The sequence below is a fragment of the Aythya fuligula genome, chromosome 10 (assembly GCF_009819795.1).
Source record: "Aythya fuligula isolate bAytFul2 chromosome 10, bAytFul2.pri, whole genome shotgun sequence".
Taxonomy (NCBI): domain Eukaryota; kingdom Metazoa; phylum Chordata; class Aves; order Anseriformes; family Anatidae; genus Aythya; species Aythya fuligula.
The window spans coordinates 10,185,891-10,205,223 of record NC_045568.1 but is presented as its reverse complement, the minus strand read 5'-3'; the positions used below and the strand labels follow the sequence as shown (position 1 = coordinate 10,205,223).

Here is a 19,333-nt window from a genome sequence, read left to right as displayed (position 1 = left end):
ATAAAAATAAAAAGCTTGTCACAGAGTTAAGCTTACGTGGTTTACATTATCAAACCCCTCTGCTCATTGGGGCATTTTCATCAGAAGTATAGCTAAATATGTACATTGTATGTTATACTGGAGCTTGTGTTCACGAGAGGCATCAGATCATTACAATCAATAGAATACACTTCACATTGGCAATAGCTTTTTTTTCGGTCATTTACGTACAACGTGGTTTAATAATGGGAGATTTAATTTTTCTTTTTTTTTTTTTTTTATTTTTTTTTTCTTTTCTTATAAAATGCACTACGGAAAACGGACGTTCCCCTTAGAACGGTGCTTTCCCTCGTCTCATCAGCTGTCGCTGCGTCTGGGATTTGACGGATGTGTGAAGCTCAAACTGATTGTCTCTCTCTTTCCCCTCTCCAGTGATCTCAACCTCATTTCTGCCCTTCCTCCCTGTGAAGTCCACCGGGGCCTGGGTGCCTGAGACAGCACACGCGCTGGCTGGCTGCGTGTGGACATGGTGGCCACACTGCCGTAAGTTTACCCAAGCAGCTAATCTGCATTTTTAAGCAACAGCTGCCAACACAACAGAACAAAATGCTTCAACCTCTGTAGTCTGTGAGTTGGATGATTTTATGCCCTGCGATGCTTTTTGCTGTGCTGCAAGCTAGCTGCAACAGTTTCGTAAATGCCTGTATTTTACCCCTTGCTAGTGCAGGACTGCCTTCCCAAAAGTATCTTCCCAACATTTTGTCTGACATAGCTCTCTGTTTTGAGGAATAATAGGGTAGCCGGGAAGGGGGCTGTTGTTTTTTATTATTATTATCGTTTAATTTCTCACGTTAGAGTAAAGAATTAAGAAATTGTGTCAAATATAATCACCATCTTGGGCACATTGAAATCCCGTATTACGGCTGCAACTTTGCTTACCCTTTCTTTTCCCCCTTCCTGGCAGCTATTTTGATATGGAAGATAAATGGAGCTAATCCAGGGGGCTGCTGAATATTGTCCCTCCCCCGCTTAGTTATGAAGGCAGATTTTCTTACAGGGTAGCCATTGCAAACAACAGCACAAAAACATGCAGTCAGAGGGGTTGAGGCTTTTTGTGGAAAACAAGAACAAAATAAATATGACTTTTTGTCTGATTTCATTTTAAAAATTAAGTTTTTATAAAGATGTCTTTTTTTTTTTTCCCTCCCCAAAGTCCATGATAGAAATCCAGCATGTGCGGCTTCCAGTGAGCCGATTCCATCCTGGGAGGCTGCTTGTATCTCTTTACAATATTCACAGTAATAACAAAGAGAGAAAGGAAAGCCAGTTCCAGCCTCTTCCTTCTGCTTCTGCCATCTTTTGCTTTCTGCTGGACCACTGAATATCGAACAGGTGAGTTCTTCTTTTTCCTTATACCTGAGGGGGCAAAGTGCATTACAGGCACCACTACGCGTTTCTGCAGAAGACCCATCATTTGCAAGGTTTTAGTCCAGCGTTAAAGAGTTAAACCACACGGGAGCAAAGATCCCCTTTTGCCATCCCTACATTCTCTTCTTGGCAGAACATTTTCTTACTTGGTGTCATCTTAGGCAAAGCCCCATGTTCTTAATCTCTGGGTGGGTCTCTCGGTCATCAGATTTTATCCCATGGCTGTAACCATGCTGGATGGGTGTGGATGTCCAAATGAGATGCTGGAAGATGGGTGGATGGGGGTGGGTGTTGGTAGGATGTGTCCAGAGTGGCTGAAAGGTGGCAAATGCCCCATGGGAGCCATGTGGCTAGCAAGGGCAGCAGCGCTGAAAGGAGACGATTTCTCTTGCATGCACTTGGACAGTTCCTCAAAACACTCAGAGCCTTTCTTGCTTTTCTTTGATTTGTTGGACATTTTCCTATTCCTGGTCTGAATTCCTTCCTTTTTCATGGTCAGAGGCCTGTTCACCTGCAAGAAATGAGAAAATCAGGCTCATGCAGACAAAATGACCTTATTGTGCAAAAATGAAAATATTTGGACAGCCCCCGTGTGTTTTTCCTGAATGTAGACCTTTTTCTGGCCAAAAAAAAAAAAAGGTGTTTCTCTCTGCAGAACTTGTTTATGTTGATGTGTTTAATAAAACCACAAACACAAAAAAAACTAGACATGAAAAACAAATTGAACCAAATTTGGCATCTGATGACTCTCTTTCCCGTAGGCTTACCCTCAGTCCTCATTCATTTCCTAATTGAAAAGATCAAACTAGGAGGCACATGGTGACCCAAATTCAGTCCTAAAACATGAACAATCTTGTACCAATAACCTCTGTTACTTATGGTTTAAATAACTTTCTAACATGACAAATGATTCCTGCTTGAAATTATTTTCTTAAAAATATATATATAATAAGACAAAGCTTTAGATATAATTGTAGGGGTTTTGGTGGTGTGTTGTTGTGGGTTTTTTTGTTTTAAATCAAAACGAGCAGGCCCCATCAAGATTAATTTCTGCACGGAGCCCATCCCGAATGGCCCCTCTGTTTCTGGAGGGAGAGGGCACACAAAACATGCTTAGTTAAAACCAAGTGTTGTAACTCTATTTTGCCTGATTTGCCCAAGCGTTAGAAGCCAAGCTAATACATTGTAATGTCACTGAACTTAGCATCACTATGCCGACAAAGAATGGCTGTCACTTCCCAGGGGAACCTTAGAGACAGGGGGGGAAGGAATAAAACAACAACCAAAACCCTGAAACCAATAAAAGCCTAGTGTACACCATGCAGTTAAGACATCAATCCCAGCTAGGCAAGCAGCGACACATGAGATGAGCAAATACTCACATTGTGCAATTTATAGTAGAGTCCGCAGGCATTACAAACTGGGTCCCCGTTTGCATTACGTCGCCATAAGGTCGTGGTGGTGGTCTGACAGTTGGCACAACAAGTCCCTGCTCTCCTAGCCGCTGACTAACCAAAAGAAAAAGAAAATTAAAAATGTGTCAGCGGGAGGAGGGAGATCATGAGAAAGGTCAAGTTAGGCTCAAAAATTTAGGTCGGGCAGAATTAATAACAAAATTGTACACAGCATCAGGTCCAAAGGAAAGCTCCTGGCAGTTTTGCATTCTGTGGCATTGGGTTTTTGTTTAAATGCAAGTATTCTCCTTTGCAGACCGCAGCTTCCAGCCCTGTGGCACCATGTGTGCGGGGGAAGTAAGGAGGGAAGCAATACATCTCTAACTCTGCAAAGACAAAAATTTTAGGAGGGGGACATGGTGTTTGATTTGTTCAAAGTTCCCCTTTATAGGATTATAGAATGCATCACAAAACGTATTTTTTTAATTTTTCACTTTTTTTTTTTCCAGTGACCGATTTAGTGAGTGCCAATGTTGGGACTGGGTTTCAAAAGAGGTAATGATCTTAAAGAATGTGATTTTTTTTTTTTTTTTACCACTACTCTGTCTCTTTAAAGATGGCTACAAAAGAAAACCAACCACATTACTTAACTGGGTGCAGTATTTATCAGAGCCATCACTGAAAATTCAGTTTCCATTTACAAGTGAAAGGGAGAAAACAAAACCGGCTCCAACTTTCTTTAAATATTTAGCAAACCAAATTTCATGCCTTGCAGCAATGATTCTGCTGACCCGTCTGCCGCCTCTGTCCCTACTCACAGTTCCTTAGCTGACAAGCCCTCAAACAACCATCTTTAAAAAAAAAAAAAAAAAAAAAAAAAAAAAAGATCTTTTTAAACCATATTGTTCTGCTAAAACCAAGGTGGGGGGGAGACAGAAAAATACCCCAGCCGTTCACCCAGCTCCCAGAACAAGAACAGGAAAAGCAGAACAGCAGGTAACCAGTAATTTCTGGATGGGCCCTTCTCTGGCAGACCCCACAATATAATACACTCCTTGTGCAAGCACGGTATTGTTGAAAGTATTGTGGACAAGCTAATTGCACCCCGTATTTGGGGAAAGAATTTCTCATTAGAAAGCTTCAGCCCTGCCTCTGGGAACGGTCAAAATACAATCTATTTTGCGCGATCAGATTAATGTAGAGGACTCAATTTTTTTCTCCCCTTAAATTAGCAGTTTTACTTTCTACCACCACCAATCAATTGTACTGAATTTCCCTGGGGCCTTGCTCTCGGGGTATTTTTGCAATTAGCCACGAGAACCATCGGGTGAAGCAGCAGCAGCGAGGCTCACACTAAGCGCTGGGCACCCCAGAGAGGTGACAGCAGAGTCCCGGGGCAGCAGGGTTCCCAAAAGAGAGCCCGGTGCACTTCCTCGCCTGCCGGCCCTGCTGGGAGCTGGCGCGGCTTTCGCAAAGCCCAGACTGACCCGGCTCACAAACGGGGAGCACCAGGTTCTGTTCACACTTGCTGCTGATTTACGCCATGGCCCTGTAACTTTCCCAAAGCTGACGGACGGCTCAGCGGCTTAGAGCAAGAATCAGGCCCTCTGAGACTCATATATTTCAGTCCCTTACTCGCTTGCGAGAACAGGCCACAGGCAGAAAGAAGGGGTACCCCCTACTGCCAGTACACTCATGCAACCCAAACACAATTAATGCCAGACCTCCAAACACTGACATTATTAATACGATCGCTTTGCTATTGCATATGAGATGAACAAATTCCCAAAGATGGCCATCTCCTCTCCCCTGCAAACAAGCAAACTACAGTGGAAAAAAAGGGGCAATAAACAAAGCTGTAAATCAATTTTAAAAAACAACAACAACCACCACCATTAAAACAACTAAACGAAAAGAAAACCCCTCCAGTTCCCCCCAGATCCCTCGCAGGGAGCTAAGTATAACAGTCTCCCAACGCAGGGGAAGGTGGAGACCTCTGTTTGCATATTTGAGATGGCTTACTGATATTCACCCGTGCTGCTTAACTCCGCGGCCTGTCCCATTCAGGCTGCAAAGCACTTGAGCCTGAGAGACGATAATGTTACACTGTTGTCTTAACATTTTTCTATATGTCAGTCACTTTAGAAGGCAAGTCATTAAGAAGCTTGCATAGTTGAAATTCTGACTCGGGACAGAAATCTTCTGTATCCCATCCCAGTGTTAGAGCAGTAATGCCAATTTTTCTGCTCTCCGCTGGTCTCCAGACCTCATTTAAATGTGTCCACGAATAGCTAAGAGTCTTAGGCATCATAAATCACAAAGCTCCAAAAAAATATATTTATTATTCTTAGCATTTTACACATTATTTGTGGAATAGAGTGTATTAGAAATTTCAAAACAGCAAGCATGACTGGCAAGGCTTGCCTATAGAAACTCTCTAAAGCTTTTAGAGTCAGGAAACAGATACACAAAGTTTCCTTATCTTTAACGTACAGATATCCGGATAGGAAACTACTACCAGGAGCTTAGAAAGGACATTTTTTTTAAATCACTCAAATGAAAATACAAAGTATAGGTGACTCCATGGAAAAATAATCGGACTTTTTTTTAAACAGTAGGGGATTGTCTGGGGAGGGAACCAATATTAATATTGCCAGAGAATATAAGAGTGAAAATTACTTCATGGCTTTTATACAAATAATTATTAAGTAGGGAGCAGTAGCTTTGACTCATCTGATTTGTTTTGCTTTTTTAGAGCTGGAACTTTTTTTTTTAGTCCACAGTGGAGGACATTCACGCTCATAACCCTTTCGCTCCCAGTACGCTCCCCAAAACGTCCCAAGAGGCCAAATAAATGAGGAATTAAATTAAAAGCTGTCATCCGAGGATAAACGGGGAGATGGATACGCGATACCCCGCGTGCATTTGGTGCGGTAGGGAGGCTGGGGAAGGAGGCATGCTCGCCGGGCTGCGGCGGCAGGGATGGCCTGGCCGGGTCTGCGTGCGGGGGATCTGCCCCGAGGCACGGCAGTGACCTCGGCGTGACTGAGTCCCATCCGCACAGGGGCTGAGCAGCACCGAGACACGTTTGCCTCGTGCCTGCGTGTGGTCCCTTAGCCCGATTTATCCCCAAACCCAGGAAAGATAGAGACACCTACCAGCCTCCGCTTAGGTTTAATGAGAGGTCGGTTTTGACCGTTCATTTTGTGGTAGAGCCCGCAGGCGTTACACAGGTAATGCCCAGTGCCGTCTCTTCTCCAGAGAGGGGTAGCAGTTGCTCCACAGTTCACACACTCTCTGCCTTCTAAATGGAAACACGAAGAAACCGGATTTCTTTCTTTAAAAACAAATTCACAAAAGCTTTTTGCATTGTCCTTTAGGCATTTTCCACAAGTCAAAACAGTGTGTTAATTCAAGCACAGTCAGACAGCAGTGACATCTACAGCACATGCAGCAAGGACCTCAGCGTTTCGAGAACGCCCAGACTCCGGTAAGTATTTTATGTCACGAGCAGAAATAGGCAGCTCATGCTCTGCACAAGGTGAGAAAGAATGACACTCTTACTGTGTCAGATGGAAGTTATTGTTTCGGTAATGAGAACTCCCTTAATCTGCAGCGGGCACCGCTCCCCTCCCGGATCTATTGCACGGCAATGGTTAGATTGCGTGTTCCCCTGCCATGAATACACACACACACGTGTACACAAACACACACCTGCAAGCTCACAAGATGTTAAAAAATAAAATAAAAGGTAAAGAAAAAAAAATTGAAGAGAGGGGCTTTCTAGAGTTAAATCTAAGCAAAAGGACCTCCTTTGCTGTGCTTTCTTTTTTTGTTGCAAGCACTACCGGGTAAGAAAGTAAAGCTGAGCAGACTGGGAATAGATACACAATGCCAAAGGCTCAGTTAGGATTTTTGTGCTAAAGGCAGAAAACCGCTGTTAATGCTGATCTTTAAGAAAGTTCAGTTTCAGCAAGCACTCTGGAAATTACTGTAAAAAAGAAGCTGTGAGTTCTTTTCTGTTCCTGTGACTTTTCAACAATGCAGTTTGGATTTGGTAGGGAACAGTTTACCGTGTTACTGCTTTATTAGTAGTTTTAGTAGCACAACAACATGGGAAACAGCATTGTAGAATGGCTCTATTAAACCCGGCATGCAACTCCTAGATATGTTTCTGCCTCAGAAAGTCCTCTGCTAAAAGTTCATTTGCCTCTGATGGTTCGAAGGCAGGTCTGCTTAATATAGAAATCTCTCTTAATATAGTTTATGCAAATCCTAAAGTATTTAACTGGAAAGGAAATTCTCTTTTTGCTAATAACTGAAGCAGGCCACGTTGAGTTCAGCAGGGTTGTGTCTCCTTTAATCTAGGGAGTGGGTGGCTTTTAAACAACACAGTCTACAGTGAAAAATGAGGGGAGCTCTGCGGCGCTGCATTTGTAGCTTTTGTCCCTCCTAGGGCAGGAAGCTGCAGGAGTCGTTGTGTCGTGAGTCTTAGTTTTCCTACAAAAACACTGAGTGGTCACGAACTTTCCCCAGTTCCTTGCACAGGGGGCTCCCTTACAGAAAAAAAAAAAAAAGCACACACACAAAAAGTTCCCCTAATTTCTCCCATTTAATAAAATCATTGGCAACCGCAGGATGAAAATAAAAAAGCTACTTGAGATCCCTTTATCTTCAGAGACCTGGGTCTTGAATTTACTTCCAAAATCAGGAGGCTCAGGCTGCTAATTTCCTTTACTTACTAGTTTCTACAGTACGAAAAAATACATACACGTAATGGTAAATAATGGAATGCATGTAAATAATGGAAGGGGAGAGTTTTTCCTCTCAGAGTAGCTATTTGAAACAGATCTGATGAGATTGTAAAATATGAGTTTTGCAACAAAAACATCAGATAAGAGATCAAATTTCTAAATAAGTCTGCTTTAAAAATAAATGCATGTGATCTACTCATAAGCCGATATACGCAATGATATGTAAGAATTCACACACCGGCACAGATAGCCACTTATTTTTAAAGGGCTGTCTCAATTCAGTACCAACACACATTCTTTCATCTCCTTCTGTTGCTGAGGATGTTGAACCGGGAAGGTTAGTGGACTCAGACAAATTTCCTTAATTCATCTGTCTAGTTGTACAACTAATGTGATTTCAAAGTGGGATCAGAATTTCATCCATCACCTAATTTGCTAATTTAGAACTGCACTTTTAGGCAGAAGTGCGAGGCAGGGTTGTGGGTATGGGAAAGGGAAAGGTCTGCAGTCAGTTATTAGGAAGCAGAGAGATGTCTGGTTCAGGAAAAAAGGAGGATTTTCTGGATTTAGGCTGGCGTAAGTTAGCGATGACTGGACACCTTAGTCTTTTGCACTGGTATGTAAACTATATTTGAACTTTTGTTCCTCTAAATTGTGAAGGAAATCAGGCCCTCCGCGATCTGAAGCGGACCGGCCGGGTAAGTTTCGCTTTCATCCTGCGCTGGGGCCTTCTTTCGTAATAACGAAGAAACGTGAAAATTACTGCAGAAGAAATATCTACAGGCAGAAAGTCCCCACATGGAATCTGGGGGGGAGGCTTAACCACTTTGGGAGGGCAGGATCAGGCCTGAGCCCCTCGGGGGGCTGCAGCCTGCCAGGGGCTGCTTTTAAATTTTTTCCTCGTATAAATCCCTCTTTGTACAGTTCAGGCTGCCAGCTCACGCCGTGCCGGCTCCGTGTCCCTCGGCCCCATCTGAGCGCCCTGAGGCCAGCAGCCACTACCAAGACGATGGCACCCTGGTACAACCCCAATTTCCTACTTTAAAAACCCAGAAAAGCGGGACTGAGCAGTCACCTGCCCTCCCGTCCCAAAGAGAGCTGACACAAACACCCGGCCCCACAGCTGCCTGTGACTCCAGCCCCAAACATCAAGCCAAGCCACCCCCAACATGCACTCCAACACCCAGCAGAGCGGCCCTAACCTCTCTCCTTCCACCCCAGGGATAGAGCCAACGTGTGGCGGGGCAGCCCGTGGGAGGCAACGCTTACCCGAGCAGGATCTGGCCTTGCTTCGTGGCTTGGGGGTGAAGCTGGACGCGGGGCCCCCCAGGAAGCTGCCCGGGTGGAAGAGGCTGCTGCTGTAGTCGTGGGCAGCTGGCACGTAGGAGGGGTAGGTGGGGATGGGGTGGTGGGTGGAGGGCTGGGCCCCCATGCTGGTGAGGCTGCTTCTGAGCGGGCTGGCGCTCTCCATTTTCATCCCTTCCGACAGCGACACTTGGTACTTGATGCTGTCTTTGTCCTCCTGCCGGGCCCCAGCGGAGGACGAAGGGGAGGCAGCGCTGGTGGAGTTGGGGTCCGGGGACACTTCCTTGGGAGGGGTTGGGGGGAAGCCGAAGAGGTGGGAGCCGGAGTGCGAGGCCGGGGTGAGCGAAGACACGGAGGCGGTGCTGGACGTGCTGCTTCCGGGGTACACCGAGATGGCCCCGGGCGCGCCGGCCGCCGAGGGGTGCAGGGGTGTCTTGGTGAAGGGGTTGACGGTCCAGGGGTTGTGGTGGTGGGCAGACAGTGCCGCCTTGCTGCTGTCCAACCAAGGGATCCCGGGGCTGTGGATAAGATGAGGCCGGCACATTTGACTCCCGGTCAGGCGGGCTGTAGGAACACAAGAGCGATGGGGATCAGCGTGGGGCAGCTCAGCCCAGAGCAGCTCTGGGAAATCTCCCAGCCCCCGGCCCGGGGAGCTCCCCGCTCTGCGGGCAGCCAGAGGGGAGCAGGGCATGGGGAGAGGTTTCACAACCCAGGGAAGAGCAGCCAGCCTGGTGCAACAGCCCCCTCTCCCAGACCCCTCCGAGGGGGACACCGGACAGCCCAGGAAAGCTTGGTGAGAAAGAGCTGGGCAGCAGCACAAGGGGCAGGAGTAAGGCACCCCCTCTCCTCCCGCCCCACCCTGGCAATAATTAGCAAACCCCCTTCTGCTCTGTCTTCCAAACTGCTGCAGCACTCTCTCTTCGGCTCCTAAAACCACCCCCGATTAAAATCCATCGCCGATTCAAATTGGTTTGTATTTTGCATCCGGGAAGTAGCCGTGTCTGCGAAGTTTTACCCTGTGCGCGCACTATTTCCCCTTCCTCTCTCGCCCTCCCCTTCTTTCCCTCCCCTCCGCCAATGCTTGGTCATCGCCGGGGTTAAAATCCACCCGTGCCTCCCTTTCTATCCTGTTTTCTTCGAGCTCCTTTCCCCCCGGCCCCGACGCACCAGAGCGGCCCCCGGGTGAAACTCCTCGCCTCCACGTAGGACATCCGCCGGCCCGCACGGAAGAGCCCGGGGAGCGCAGGCAGAGGAGGGTGGGGAAGGGGCTGGGGTGCAGAGGAGGGTGACGAGGGCTCATTTACCGTGTGCCTGGCTGTAGGAGACCCTGGCCCGGGCATGGGCGGAATTGGCGTAGTAGGGGTTGCCCTGGGAGTCCAGGTGGTTGAAGAAGACGTCGACTTCGTCCGGAGGTAGGAGCTGCGCTGGTTCCATGTAGTTGTGAGCCAGTCCGGGGTGATGGCTCTCGGGGTGCTGCCCGTTGAGCACGGCGTGGTGGGTCATCCAGCGAGGCTGGTCCGTGGCCACCTCCATGGCCTCGGGCCTCCCCTCCCAGCCACCCCCGAAACCGGGAGCGAGCGGCGCTCGGGGCAGGGGGCTGCTGCCCACGGCTGGCTGGCGGAGCTACCGGTGGCTCTTAGGAGGTGGGGATGGCTTTTCTGGAAAGAACGCCGTCGGGGGGCTGGAGGGTGCCCTCGGAGGGATGGGGGGAGACCCCTGGAGCTGGCGTGTCCCTCTGGCAGCGGGCAGGTCGCGGAGGCAGGTCCGGGGACAGCACCTGTAGGGAGACACGGCCGGGTGAGCGGCTCGGCGGCCCCGAGGTGCGCTGCTGGTCCCGGCGGTAAAAGGATGGGGAGGGGGAAGCGGAGCCCCTCCTCCCTCCCCAAAATATCCTCTTCCCCCCCCCCAAAGTCCTCGCCTTGCGCCCTCCCTTCCCATTGCCCCGCAAAATAAACACAGATCCCGTTTCAAACTTTACCAAGAAAAAAAAGGGGAAAAAGGCAAGAAAAATCTTCCTTTTTTTTTTCCCCTTTTCCCCCCGCTCTCGCTACAAACGTCAACAGGAGTTTTTCCAGCTGGCTTCAAAAGGGGAGGGGGGGGGGGGAAGGAAGAAGGGCAGATCTACCACGGCGGAGTTCTAGCGAGAACTTCGCCTGACACAAAAGGAAAATTGGAGGGGGGAGAAAGAGAAACGGGAGCGGGCGGGGGGGGGAAAGGGTGTTTAGAGAAAGCAGCGAGCGCGCCCTGGCAGCGGCACGGCGGCCCCCCCGCGCCCCACACTTACCCGGTGCGGGAGGCAGGGTGCCCCCGCGGGGTGGGTGCCGACGGCTGCCTGCCTGGAGGGATGCGAGCGAGGAGGAGAGGGGAGGAAAAAAATAATAAAATAAAAAGGGGGGAAAGGGGGGGGAGAGAGAGAAAAAGAAAAGGAGCCGGAGAGCAGAGAGCAGGGGGGGCTTGGGGGGGAGCAGAGCGAGCGCGGGAGGAGGAGAGGAGGCTGGCTGGAGGGTGTTACTCAGATGGCAAAGCCGCTGCTCTGGCCGGCTCGGTCCCATCCCCGCGCATCCTATATGAGCGCTGGCGCCAGCTGGCCGCGGCGCCGCAGACGGGCCGGGGCGCGCAGGGCCGGCGGCCGGGCCAGCCAATCCCGCCGCCCCACACCGCCCCCAACCGCACCCCCGGCCCCAAAAGGAGCCGGCCCGGAGGGGGGGGAGAAGGGGGAGCGAGGCGCAGACCCCCCCTCTCCCTCCTCCTCCTCCTCCTCCTCCTCCTCCTCCTCCTCCTTCTTCTTCTTCTTTCTCCCCTCTGCCCCCGCCCGCAGCATCCTCGCCCGGCAGCGCCGTGGGGGCTTTCCCCGCCCGGGCGCTGCACGCCCCTCTAGGGCGGGGACGGTGAAATTTGGGGGGGGGGGGGGGTCCCGGAGGGGTGTGAGGGATTGGGGGGGGGTTGGGGATGGAGTGCGGGAAGGGCTGGAGGAGGGGGGTGGCTCTGTCGGGGGCTGCCCCAGAGCGGAGCCGTAGGGATGCCCGGGGCTGGGGATGGAGTGAGGGGGGGGGGGGGATGAAATCGGCACCGAGGGGACAAACGCGCCCCAGCCCCCCCCCCCCCCCCCCCCCCCGCGGGACAAACCCCGGCTCGCTCGTTGCCATCCCGTCCCTTGGAAAGAACCGGCGGAATCGGCTAAAAAACTAAAAAATTAAAAAATAAACGCCAGGCTCTGCGCCGGCCCGGAGGAGCCTCCTCGACCCCAGGCAGCGGGGTCACTGCGGTGCCCCCCCCGGGCCAGATCGTGCCCCCCCTGCCCGGTCTGTGGGGCTGGGGGCTGGCAGGAGGCTGCTGCAGCCAGCACCGGGCCCGGCGAGCCGAGCCGGGCCGTGCCGGGCCAGGAGCAGGGCGCCCGGCAACCGTAGCATCTCCCGATGGTTTTATTTTCCTCTCCCCCTCGCTTCTTTTTATTATTTTATTTTATTTTATTTTATTTTATTTTATTTTATTTTATTTTCTGGTAGTGGTTTTACGATTTGCAGTGACTGGTAGGCTTTTCAGCGGGCAGGGAGCGGCGCAGCCCGGCTCAACGCGAGTTTGCTGCGGAGTTTGGGGCTGCAGCCCCCGGCGGGGCTCGGGCTCTGCTTCGGCCCCGTGAACCCGTCCGCTTTGGGGGCAGAAAGGGGAAAAAAAAATTAAAAATCCACCAACAAATAAAAAAAAAAAGGAAAGTCAGAACCAAACCCCTGCAGTGCCATGGGCGCCGCTGCAGGTCGTTTCCCGAGGGCTCCCCTCCCGTTCCTCAAACCTCTGCTTTTTGGGGAAAAGGGGAACGATCACTGCAGCCCCCAAAACCTCCGAGCCGGGGGGGGTGGCAGCGGGGCCAGGACCCCCCCCCGTTTTGCAGGGGGGCGGCTGGGAGCACAGCCCCTGCTCGACGGGGCGGCCGGGCCGGGAGCCGCTCGGTGCCGGCCGGGCGGTGCCGGGCCCCTCGGGGGGTGCCCGGGGGGGGGCTTTTAGGGCCGGACCCCCCCCGGCATGGGGGCAGCGCTGGGGGCCGGGGGCCGGGAGCCGCAGCCGGCCTTCCCCCGGCCCGGCCGCCCCAGTCACTACGACGCCGGGGCTCTGACGTCACCCGCCGCTGCCAAATTCGCCAGGAAATGAACTTTTTTTTTTTTGGTGTGTTTTTTAAATAATAATAATAATGATGATGATGATGACGCTAATAATAATAATAAACTCCCTTTCCTCGCTGCGGAGCACGTCTGGCCGGAGAGACGCGGGGCTCCCAGCCGTACCGCTGTCCCCCCCTTGCACTCGCCGTGTCCCCCCTTAGCCCACCCCTTGTCCCCCCCCCCCGGGGACCCTCCAGGGCAGCCAGGCGGGGTGGGGGTGCGGGAGGCTGGGGAAGGGGGACCCGGCACCGCTCCCCCCACCCCGCAGCCTTCCCTCCGCGGGTGTCCCGCACCCCACAGCGGGGTCACCCCGGCAGGGGGGGACACGGCGGAGCCCCTCTCCCCCTCCTGCCGCCGGGGGGGGTCGCAAGCGGCGGGCGGGCGGCGGCGGCTCCTCCGCCGGCTGCAGGGCACGGAAGGAGCGGCGGAGCCGGCTTGGCCCGGGCCGGGCCGGGTTGGTTGGCCCGGGAAAGGCCGGGAGAGGAGACAGGAGCTGGGCCGGGCTCGGGGGGAGAGGGGTCGGGGAGGGCGAGTGCCCCCCGCGCAGCTCAGCTGCGGAGCGCGCTCGGGGAGCCTTAGGCCGGAGGTGCCAGGGAGGAAAGGGAAACAAAGCGAGGAAAAAAAAAAAAAAAAAAAAAAAAAAATTAAAAGGCAGAGCGAGAAGCAAGCGAGCTTTCTAAAAATCCGGCTTCTCCTTCCACGTCCGAAGCGATTCGCTTTCCACACGCAAAAAGCGACCCACCAAAGGCAGCCGAGTATTTCCCCCAAACGGATTCTTTCTTTCTGTCTCCTTTCTTTTTTTTTTCTTTTCTATATTTTTTAAAGAGGGGCGAGTATAAAATAAACCCAGGTAGGTCCCGCGGCTCCCTGCTCTGACCGCAGCCGGGCCGAGCCGTGCCCGCCGCCCCCGGCCCGGGCCACCGGGCATCTCCCGGGCAGCTGCTCCCTCATTAATTCCTGGGGATGTTTTAATTATAATTACTGCCCGGCTGCCAGCAGCACGGGGCCGCGGTTCTTTTTCTTTTTTTTTCTTTTTTTTTTTTTTTTTTTTTGGAGGGGGGGAAAGATGGTGGGGCTAGGGGGTGGGCTGTTTGTTTTAGGCAGGTGATAAAATCGCAGTTAACGAGCTGATAATTCGTTCGTGTTTGTTTTAAAAGACAAATTGTAAAGATTAATCAGGCGGCTTGATTTATGGCGAGGCAGACCCCGGAGCTGCCCGGCAAGGGCTCCCTGAAGCCCCCGGCTCGGGTTACCCGGGGGCCGGCAGGAGAAGCAAAAACAAAAGGGGCGAGCGGGCAGCGCCGGCTCCGGCTCCGGGCCCCCCCCTCCTCGGTCGCCGGCCGCCCGGGGGGGTCCGGCCGCCCCCGAGCTGGTGGCACCGCGGCCGGCGCCTGTCGTCGTGCTCCCGAGCCCCTTTGCAAAACCATTGACCCCTCCGGCAGAGAGAAACGATTCCTGCCGAAGGAGCGGCTCGATTCCCGCAGCTCAGCCCGGAGCTCGCCTCCCGAGATTTGCTTTTATTTAAATTTATTTATTTTATATTTTTATTTTTTTTAATCTTTTTCCCCCCGCCGTGTCCCATCCCCGCCGTTGGCGAGCGGCGGTGCCCGGCGCTGAGCTGGGCTGGGGCTTTTAATTGAATTAATTCCCCCGCCGGGAGCAGCAGCAAGCCCAGCAGCTTAGCTCCGCTCCGCAGCCCGCTTCACACGGCTGCCCGGGCGGCTCTCGGGCAATTTGCTGCAGCCCCCCCGGGAGCGGGGCCCCGCAGCCGGGACGAGCCCAGGATGCCCCCACCACTTTCAACCCCCTTCCTTTTTTATTTTTTTTTTTCTTTTTCTCCTTTTTTTTTATTCCTATCCAAGGGGCTCGGTTTTATTAACTTTATTTTGTTATCGGCGTTGCTATTTTTTTTTTTAAATAAGAGATTTCCCACATCTGGCAGCACAACTGGTTATTTTGATTTGATTGACAAGTGATGTCATATCGCAGAGGGGGGGGGGACGACAACATGTTTTAGCAGCACTTAGTAGCGCCTTGTGATGGAGTTGACACCTATGCCCGGGCAGACGCGAAGGCAGAAAACAAATATCCCCAGCCGTACACGCACGCTATTTATTTACACGCCTGGAGTGGGGTTTGTTTCTTTTTCCTTTTTTTTTTTCCCTCTTTTTTTTTTTTTCTTCTTTTCCTTTTTTCCCTGACCCTGGGAGCTCGGATCAAGGAAAAAAAAAAAAAAAAAAAGTGTACCTAAATCGACGGGGCTGGGGCCGGCAGGATGGGACCCGGGGGCTCTCTCCTCCATCAGCCCCTTCTCGGGGTGCCCCCGGCAGCCCCCCCGGGGCCCCCACTGCCTCCTGCCCACCCGTTTAACGCACCCCAAGGGGACGAAACCTTCCCGAAACCTTCCGGGGCGACCGCGCATCCCCCCCACCCACCCCTCCACCGCCTTTCCCCGAAGCGCAACCCCCGGCGGCCGCAAGCAGGGACGGAAGGAAAAAAATAAAAAATAACAAAAACCTGATCCAAATAACCCCCAACCTTAGCGAAAAGGAAGCAAAAGAGGCAGAGAAACGCTCGGCCACGGGGCCGGGCCGCGGTACTCACGGCAGCCTGGTGCCGCCGGTGCCGGCGGGCGGTGTGCGAGCCCCGGGGCGGGCCGGGGAAGGCGGCTGCCCCCGGCGGGGAGGGGGCTGGCAGGGCCGCCAGTGGGCGTAGCGCCGACCCCCCCGCCCGCCGGGGGCAGGTAGAGGAGCAGCCAGCCGGGGGCCGGCTCCCACCGCCCGCCTCCCCCAGGTACGAGCCCCCCCGGGCGGCCGGGAGCCCCGCACGGCCCGGCTGCAGCCCCCCCCCGGCGGGCTTTATTTCTTTGGGGTTGTTTTATTTTTTTTTTTTCTGGAGAGAGCAATTTCTTGCTTTCTGCCTTTATTTTTAATTATTTCTCCATTTTTTTTTCTCCCTCCGGTCTTGTCTCCGCGTTGCTTTCCCCCCAACCCAGCCCACCCACCTCCGTCTTGCGTTAGCAGCACATATTATGGCCGCTAATAGGGTTAGAAAACGACACTGGTACCTCTTAACCACACGACCCTATTTAGGCTGCATTAAAAAAAAAAAAAAAAAAAAAGTCTCGGGGAATAAATCACGGAATACTTTTTTTTTTTTTTTTTTGATAAATCCTCTAAAAGCCTCCTCGCTGTCCCCTACCTGCAGAAAATTTGTCCCCAGAAAATTGTCCCCCAGGGTGGGAGCCCCCGGTGCCACCCTGCATCCCGGTGCCACTCCTCCTTCACCTCCTTCACCTGCGCTTTGTCCGCAAGCCGTCGGGTGCCCCCGCACACTGGCGCAGCCCCCCCGGCTGCCACAAAGCAGAGAAAAAGCCCCAGGTTCGCCACGACACCTCTTTTTTTTTTTTTTTTTTTTTGCAAGTTCCCAAAGAAAAACTCGTGCGGGAGGCTTGCGCACGCACCCGTTTGTCCAGAGGAAGGTATAAATCTGATTTTCAGGCGCTGCCACGGAAGATTTCGTTCGCGGGAACTCGCTGCACTTTGTATTTTATTTTATTTTTTAAGGTTATTTCGGACGCAGCTGTTTGAGGAGCGGGGAAAGAGGCCGGGCCCGCAGGTTGCGGTTGTTTCTCCGCAGGCAAAACTTGGCTGGGGCGCGGGCTCGGCTCGCACCGGGCACCGGCACCGGCACCGCCCGCGGCTGCCCCCGCCGCCCCCGGCCGCCTTTCCCCGGGGCTTGAACCAGGCCGGGGTTTTTACACTTCCGACAGTTTAAAAACCAAAAAACAAAACAAACAAAAAAAAAAAGCTTTTAATTAATAAAGATGCTCTCTGGAAGAACAATCCCCGAGACCAAAACCCGCACCCCTCTTATTGAAATCGCTTTTCTTATTGAAATCGCCTCAAATCCAGGCAGGCTCCGCTCCTGGTGGATTTTTTTTTTTTTTTTTCTCTCTTTGCCTTCCAGCTTCTGCACCCCAAAGCAAAAGGAGGATAAAGAGGGGAACTTTGCACATACAAAAACAAACAAAAAAAAAAAAAAAAAAAGGGAGAGAGAGGGAGGGCGCTGGAGGAGCCAGAAGAGAGGAGCGGCCGGGTCCCCGATGTGGCTGGGTAGTTTTAAATCATGCAAAGCCCCGTAAAGCTGCCGCACGGGACTGGGACGGGAGGACTCCCCGGCAGGCAGGTGCAGGGGGAGAGCGGCCGGGCCCTGCCGAGCCGCGGCTTTCGAGAGCAGAACAAACCCTCGCGGTTTTTTTTTTTTTTTTTCCTATTTTTTTTTTTTTTATACCCAAATCTGCCAACAATGGGAGCGAGGAGATAGGATGTGGCTGCGGGGAGGGGGCTTTGCACACCCTTTCTCTGGGATGCGTCTGCCCGGGCCGCCCTGGGTGAAATGCAACTTTCAAAGGTGGAGATTTAAATAATTATCCTGATGACAATGAAAGGGGAGAAAAAAAATAAAATAAAAAAAAAAAAGCGACACCAAGGACCGCGGCCCGGTGGCCCCGCTCTCCGCAGGGTGCCGGTGCGCCCCGGCAAAGCCCCCGCGGCTCCGCCGTGCCTGGAACAGACCCCACGGGAGGGGGCTGCCGGGGGGGTGCAGGGCTTTTTTTTTTTTTAGGGGGGGGTTCTTTTTTCGTTCTATACAAAACCCCACTATTTTGTCCCCGGTGCCGGGGGGGAAACCGCCCGGAGCGCTGCGCTCCGGCGGCGGGACCCCGGTGCCCCCCACCCACCCGCCCCCGGGGCCGCGCAGAGCCGCGCAGCCGCATCCCCTTACCTTGCCTTTCTCCCGTCCGGGGTTTTTCTTTCAGTTTTCTGCCCGGTGCCTGGAAAGCCCCTGCTCTCCCCTGCCGAGGGCTGGGGAGGGGGCGCCGACCGCGGGGAGCCTCCCCCGTCTGCCCGCTCCGGGAGCGCGGCCGTGCCCCGGCGGTGGGAGCGCGCAGCCCTGCGGAGGGGCTGCCCGAGGTGCGCTCTGCTTAAAACTGGCAGCAGTTTTCGAGCTGAGCCCTTTTTTTTTTTTTTTTTTTTTTTTCTTCCTCTCTCTCTCTTCTCCCTCCTTCCCCCCTTCCCTTCCTCCCTCCCTCCCTCTCTTTTCCTCTCTCCCTTCTTTCCCTCCCCTTCTCTCTCTCCCTCTCCTGCATTCAAGGATGGCACAGCGAGCCACTGTGTATTTATGTACATAATAAGGCAGCTCGTCCCCTCCACTTCATTTGCATCATTACAATATCGGTACAAGCACATCACATTGTCTGTTGCTTGCACCTTTTGTTACGGTTGCTGTCACAGTCTACGCGACTTGACTTTCATATTTTAAATGAATTGATATTACACCAACAACACGCTCACATCCCAGGCGCTGGGAAGCCGGGCTCCAACACGCCGGGCGCCGCAGCCCCGAGCCGCTCGCTTCTGCCTCTGGATCCCAGGGAAGGTGGGGTGGGGGGAGCCGCTTTGTACTATCAATTATGGCTATAAAATATTACTATTCGTATTAATTTAGTTTCCACTCCCTGGTGACGGGGGTGATTCTTTTTTTTTTTGTATTGTCCAGCCTGTTTTTTATTTTTTTGGTGTAACCTCGTGTCTATTCTCCCCGCTCTCCCTTCCCAAACTCAGTCTTTCGTGCTATGCACCTGCACCTAAGAGAGGCAGCGGGGGAGCTGGAAGAGGCACAAGCAGATAGCACACGGCGGAGTCAATTTATAGGTAGAAAAGAAACGGTCAAAACACACATTTCGCAGCCCACCAAGGCGATTCAGCCAAAACGAACGGTTTGGGAAACGTTTGCTCGCCCCAGCCCCGTCTTGGGCATTCCTCACCTGCTGTGTCTTTTCCTCCTGCTGCCCGTGTGTGTGTGTGTGTGTGTGTGCGGGGCCGGGGGGGGTCCCCTCGCCAAGCCCCCCGGAGGCTGGATGGGGTCGCGGGCGCCGGGGTCGCGCCGCGGGGGTCGCGCCGCGGGGGGCAGCGGGGGCAGCGGCGGGGCGCTGCGGGGCGCGGCGCGATTCTCCGGGAGGGGGCGGCGAGCCCCCCGCCCCAAGGCTGCGGGCAAACCGTATTAATGCAGAGACAAAAGGCCGGACCGTCCGGCGGGGGCCCTGCGGGAGCGGGGGAACGAAATACGGTTCGGGAAGGGAAGGAGAAAAAGTTTCGCGGGAGAGGAATTATCATCATAATGGAGGTAAAAATGTGAGCAGGGGAGGGGTAGGGGGGAATCCTATTCTGCTGGCATTTTCTGTCTGTCTTTGTGATATGGTTCGGGGGAAAAAGGGTCCTTGATATGCGGCAGATAATTCTTATCAGCCCCACGC

The 19,333-nt window shown here is 53.0% G+C and overlaps 1 protein-coding gene across 1 annotated transcript; it reads right to left on the bottom strand.

Moving 5' to 3' along the window:
• Positions 1 to 1,187: 1,187 nt before the first annotated feature.
• GATA2 (GATA binding protein 2) lies at positions 1,188 to 10,393 on the bottom strand. The gene is made up of 5 exons (XM_032194147.1): positions 10,165 to 10,393; positions 8,825 to 9,424; positions 5,960 to 6,105; positions 2,790 to 2,915; positions 1,188 to 1,918 (listed from the first exon to the last, which is right to left on the bottom strand). Exons 1-5 carry the CDS (start codon positions 10,391 to 10,393, stop codon positions 1,619 to 1,621), a joined length of 1,401 nt encoding a protein of 466 aa, XP_032050038.1. The 3' UTR covers positions 1,188 to 1,618.
• Between the last annotated feature and the right edge of the window lie 8,940 nt (positions 10,394 to 19,333).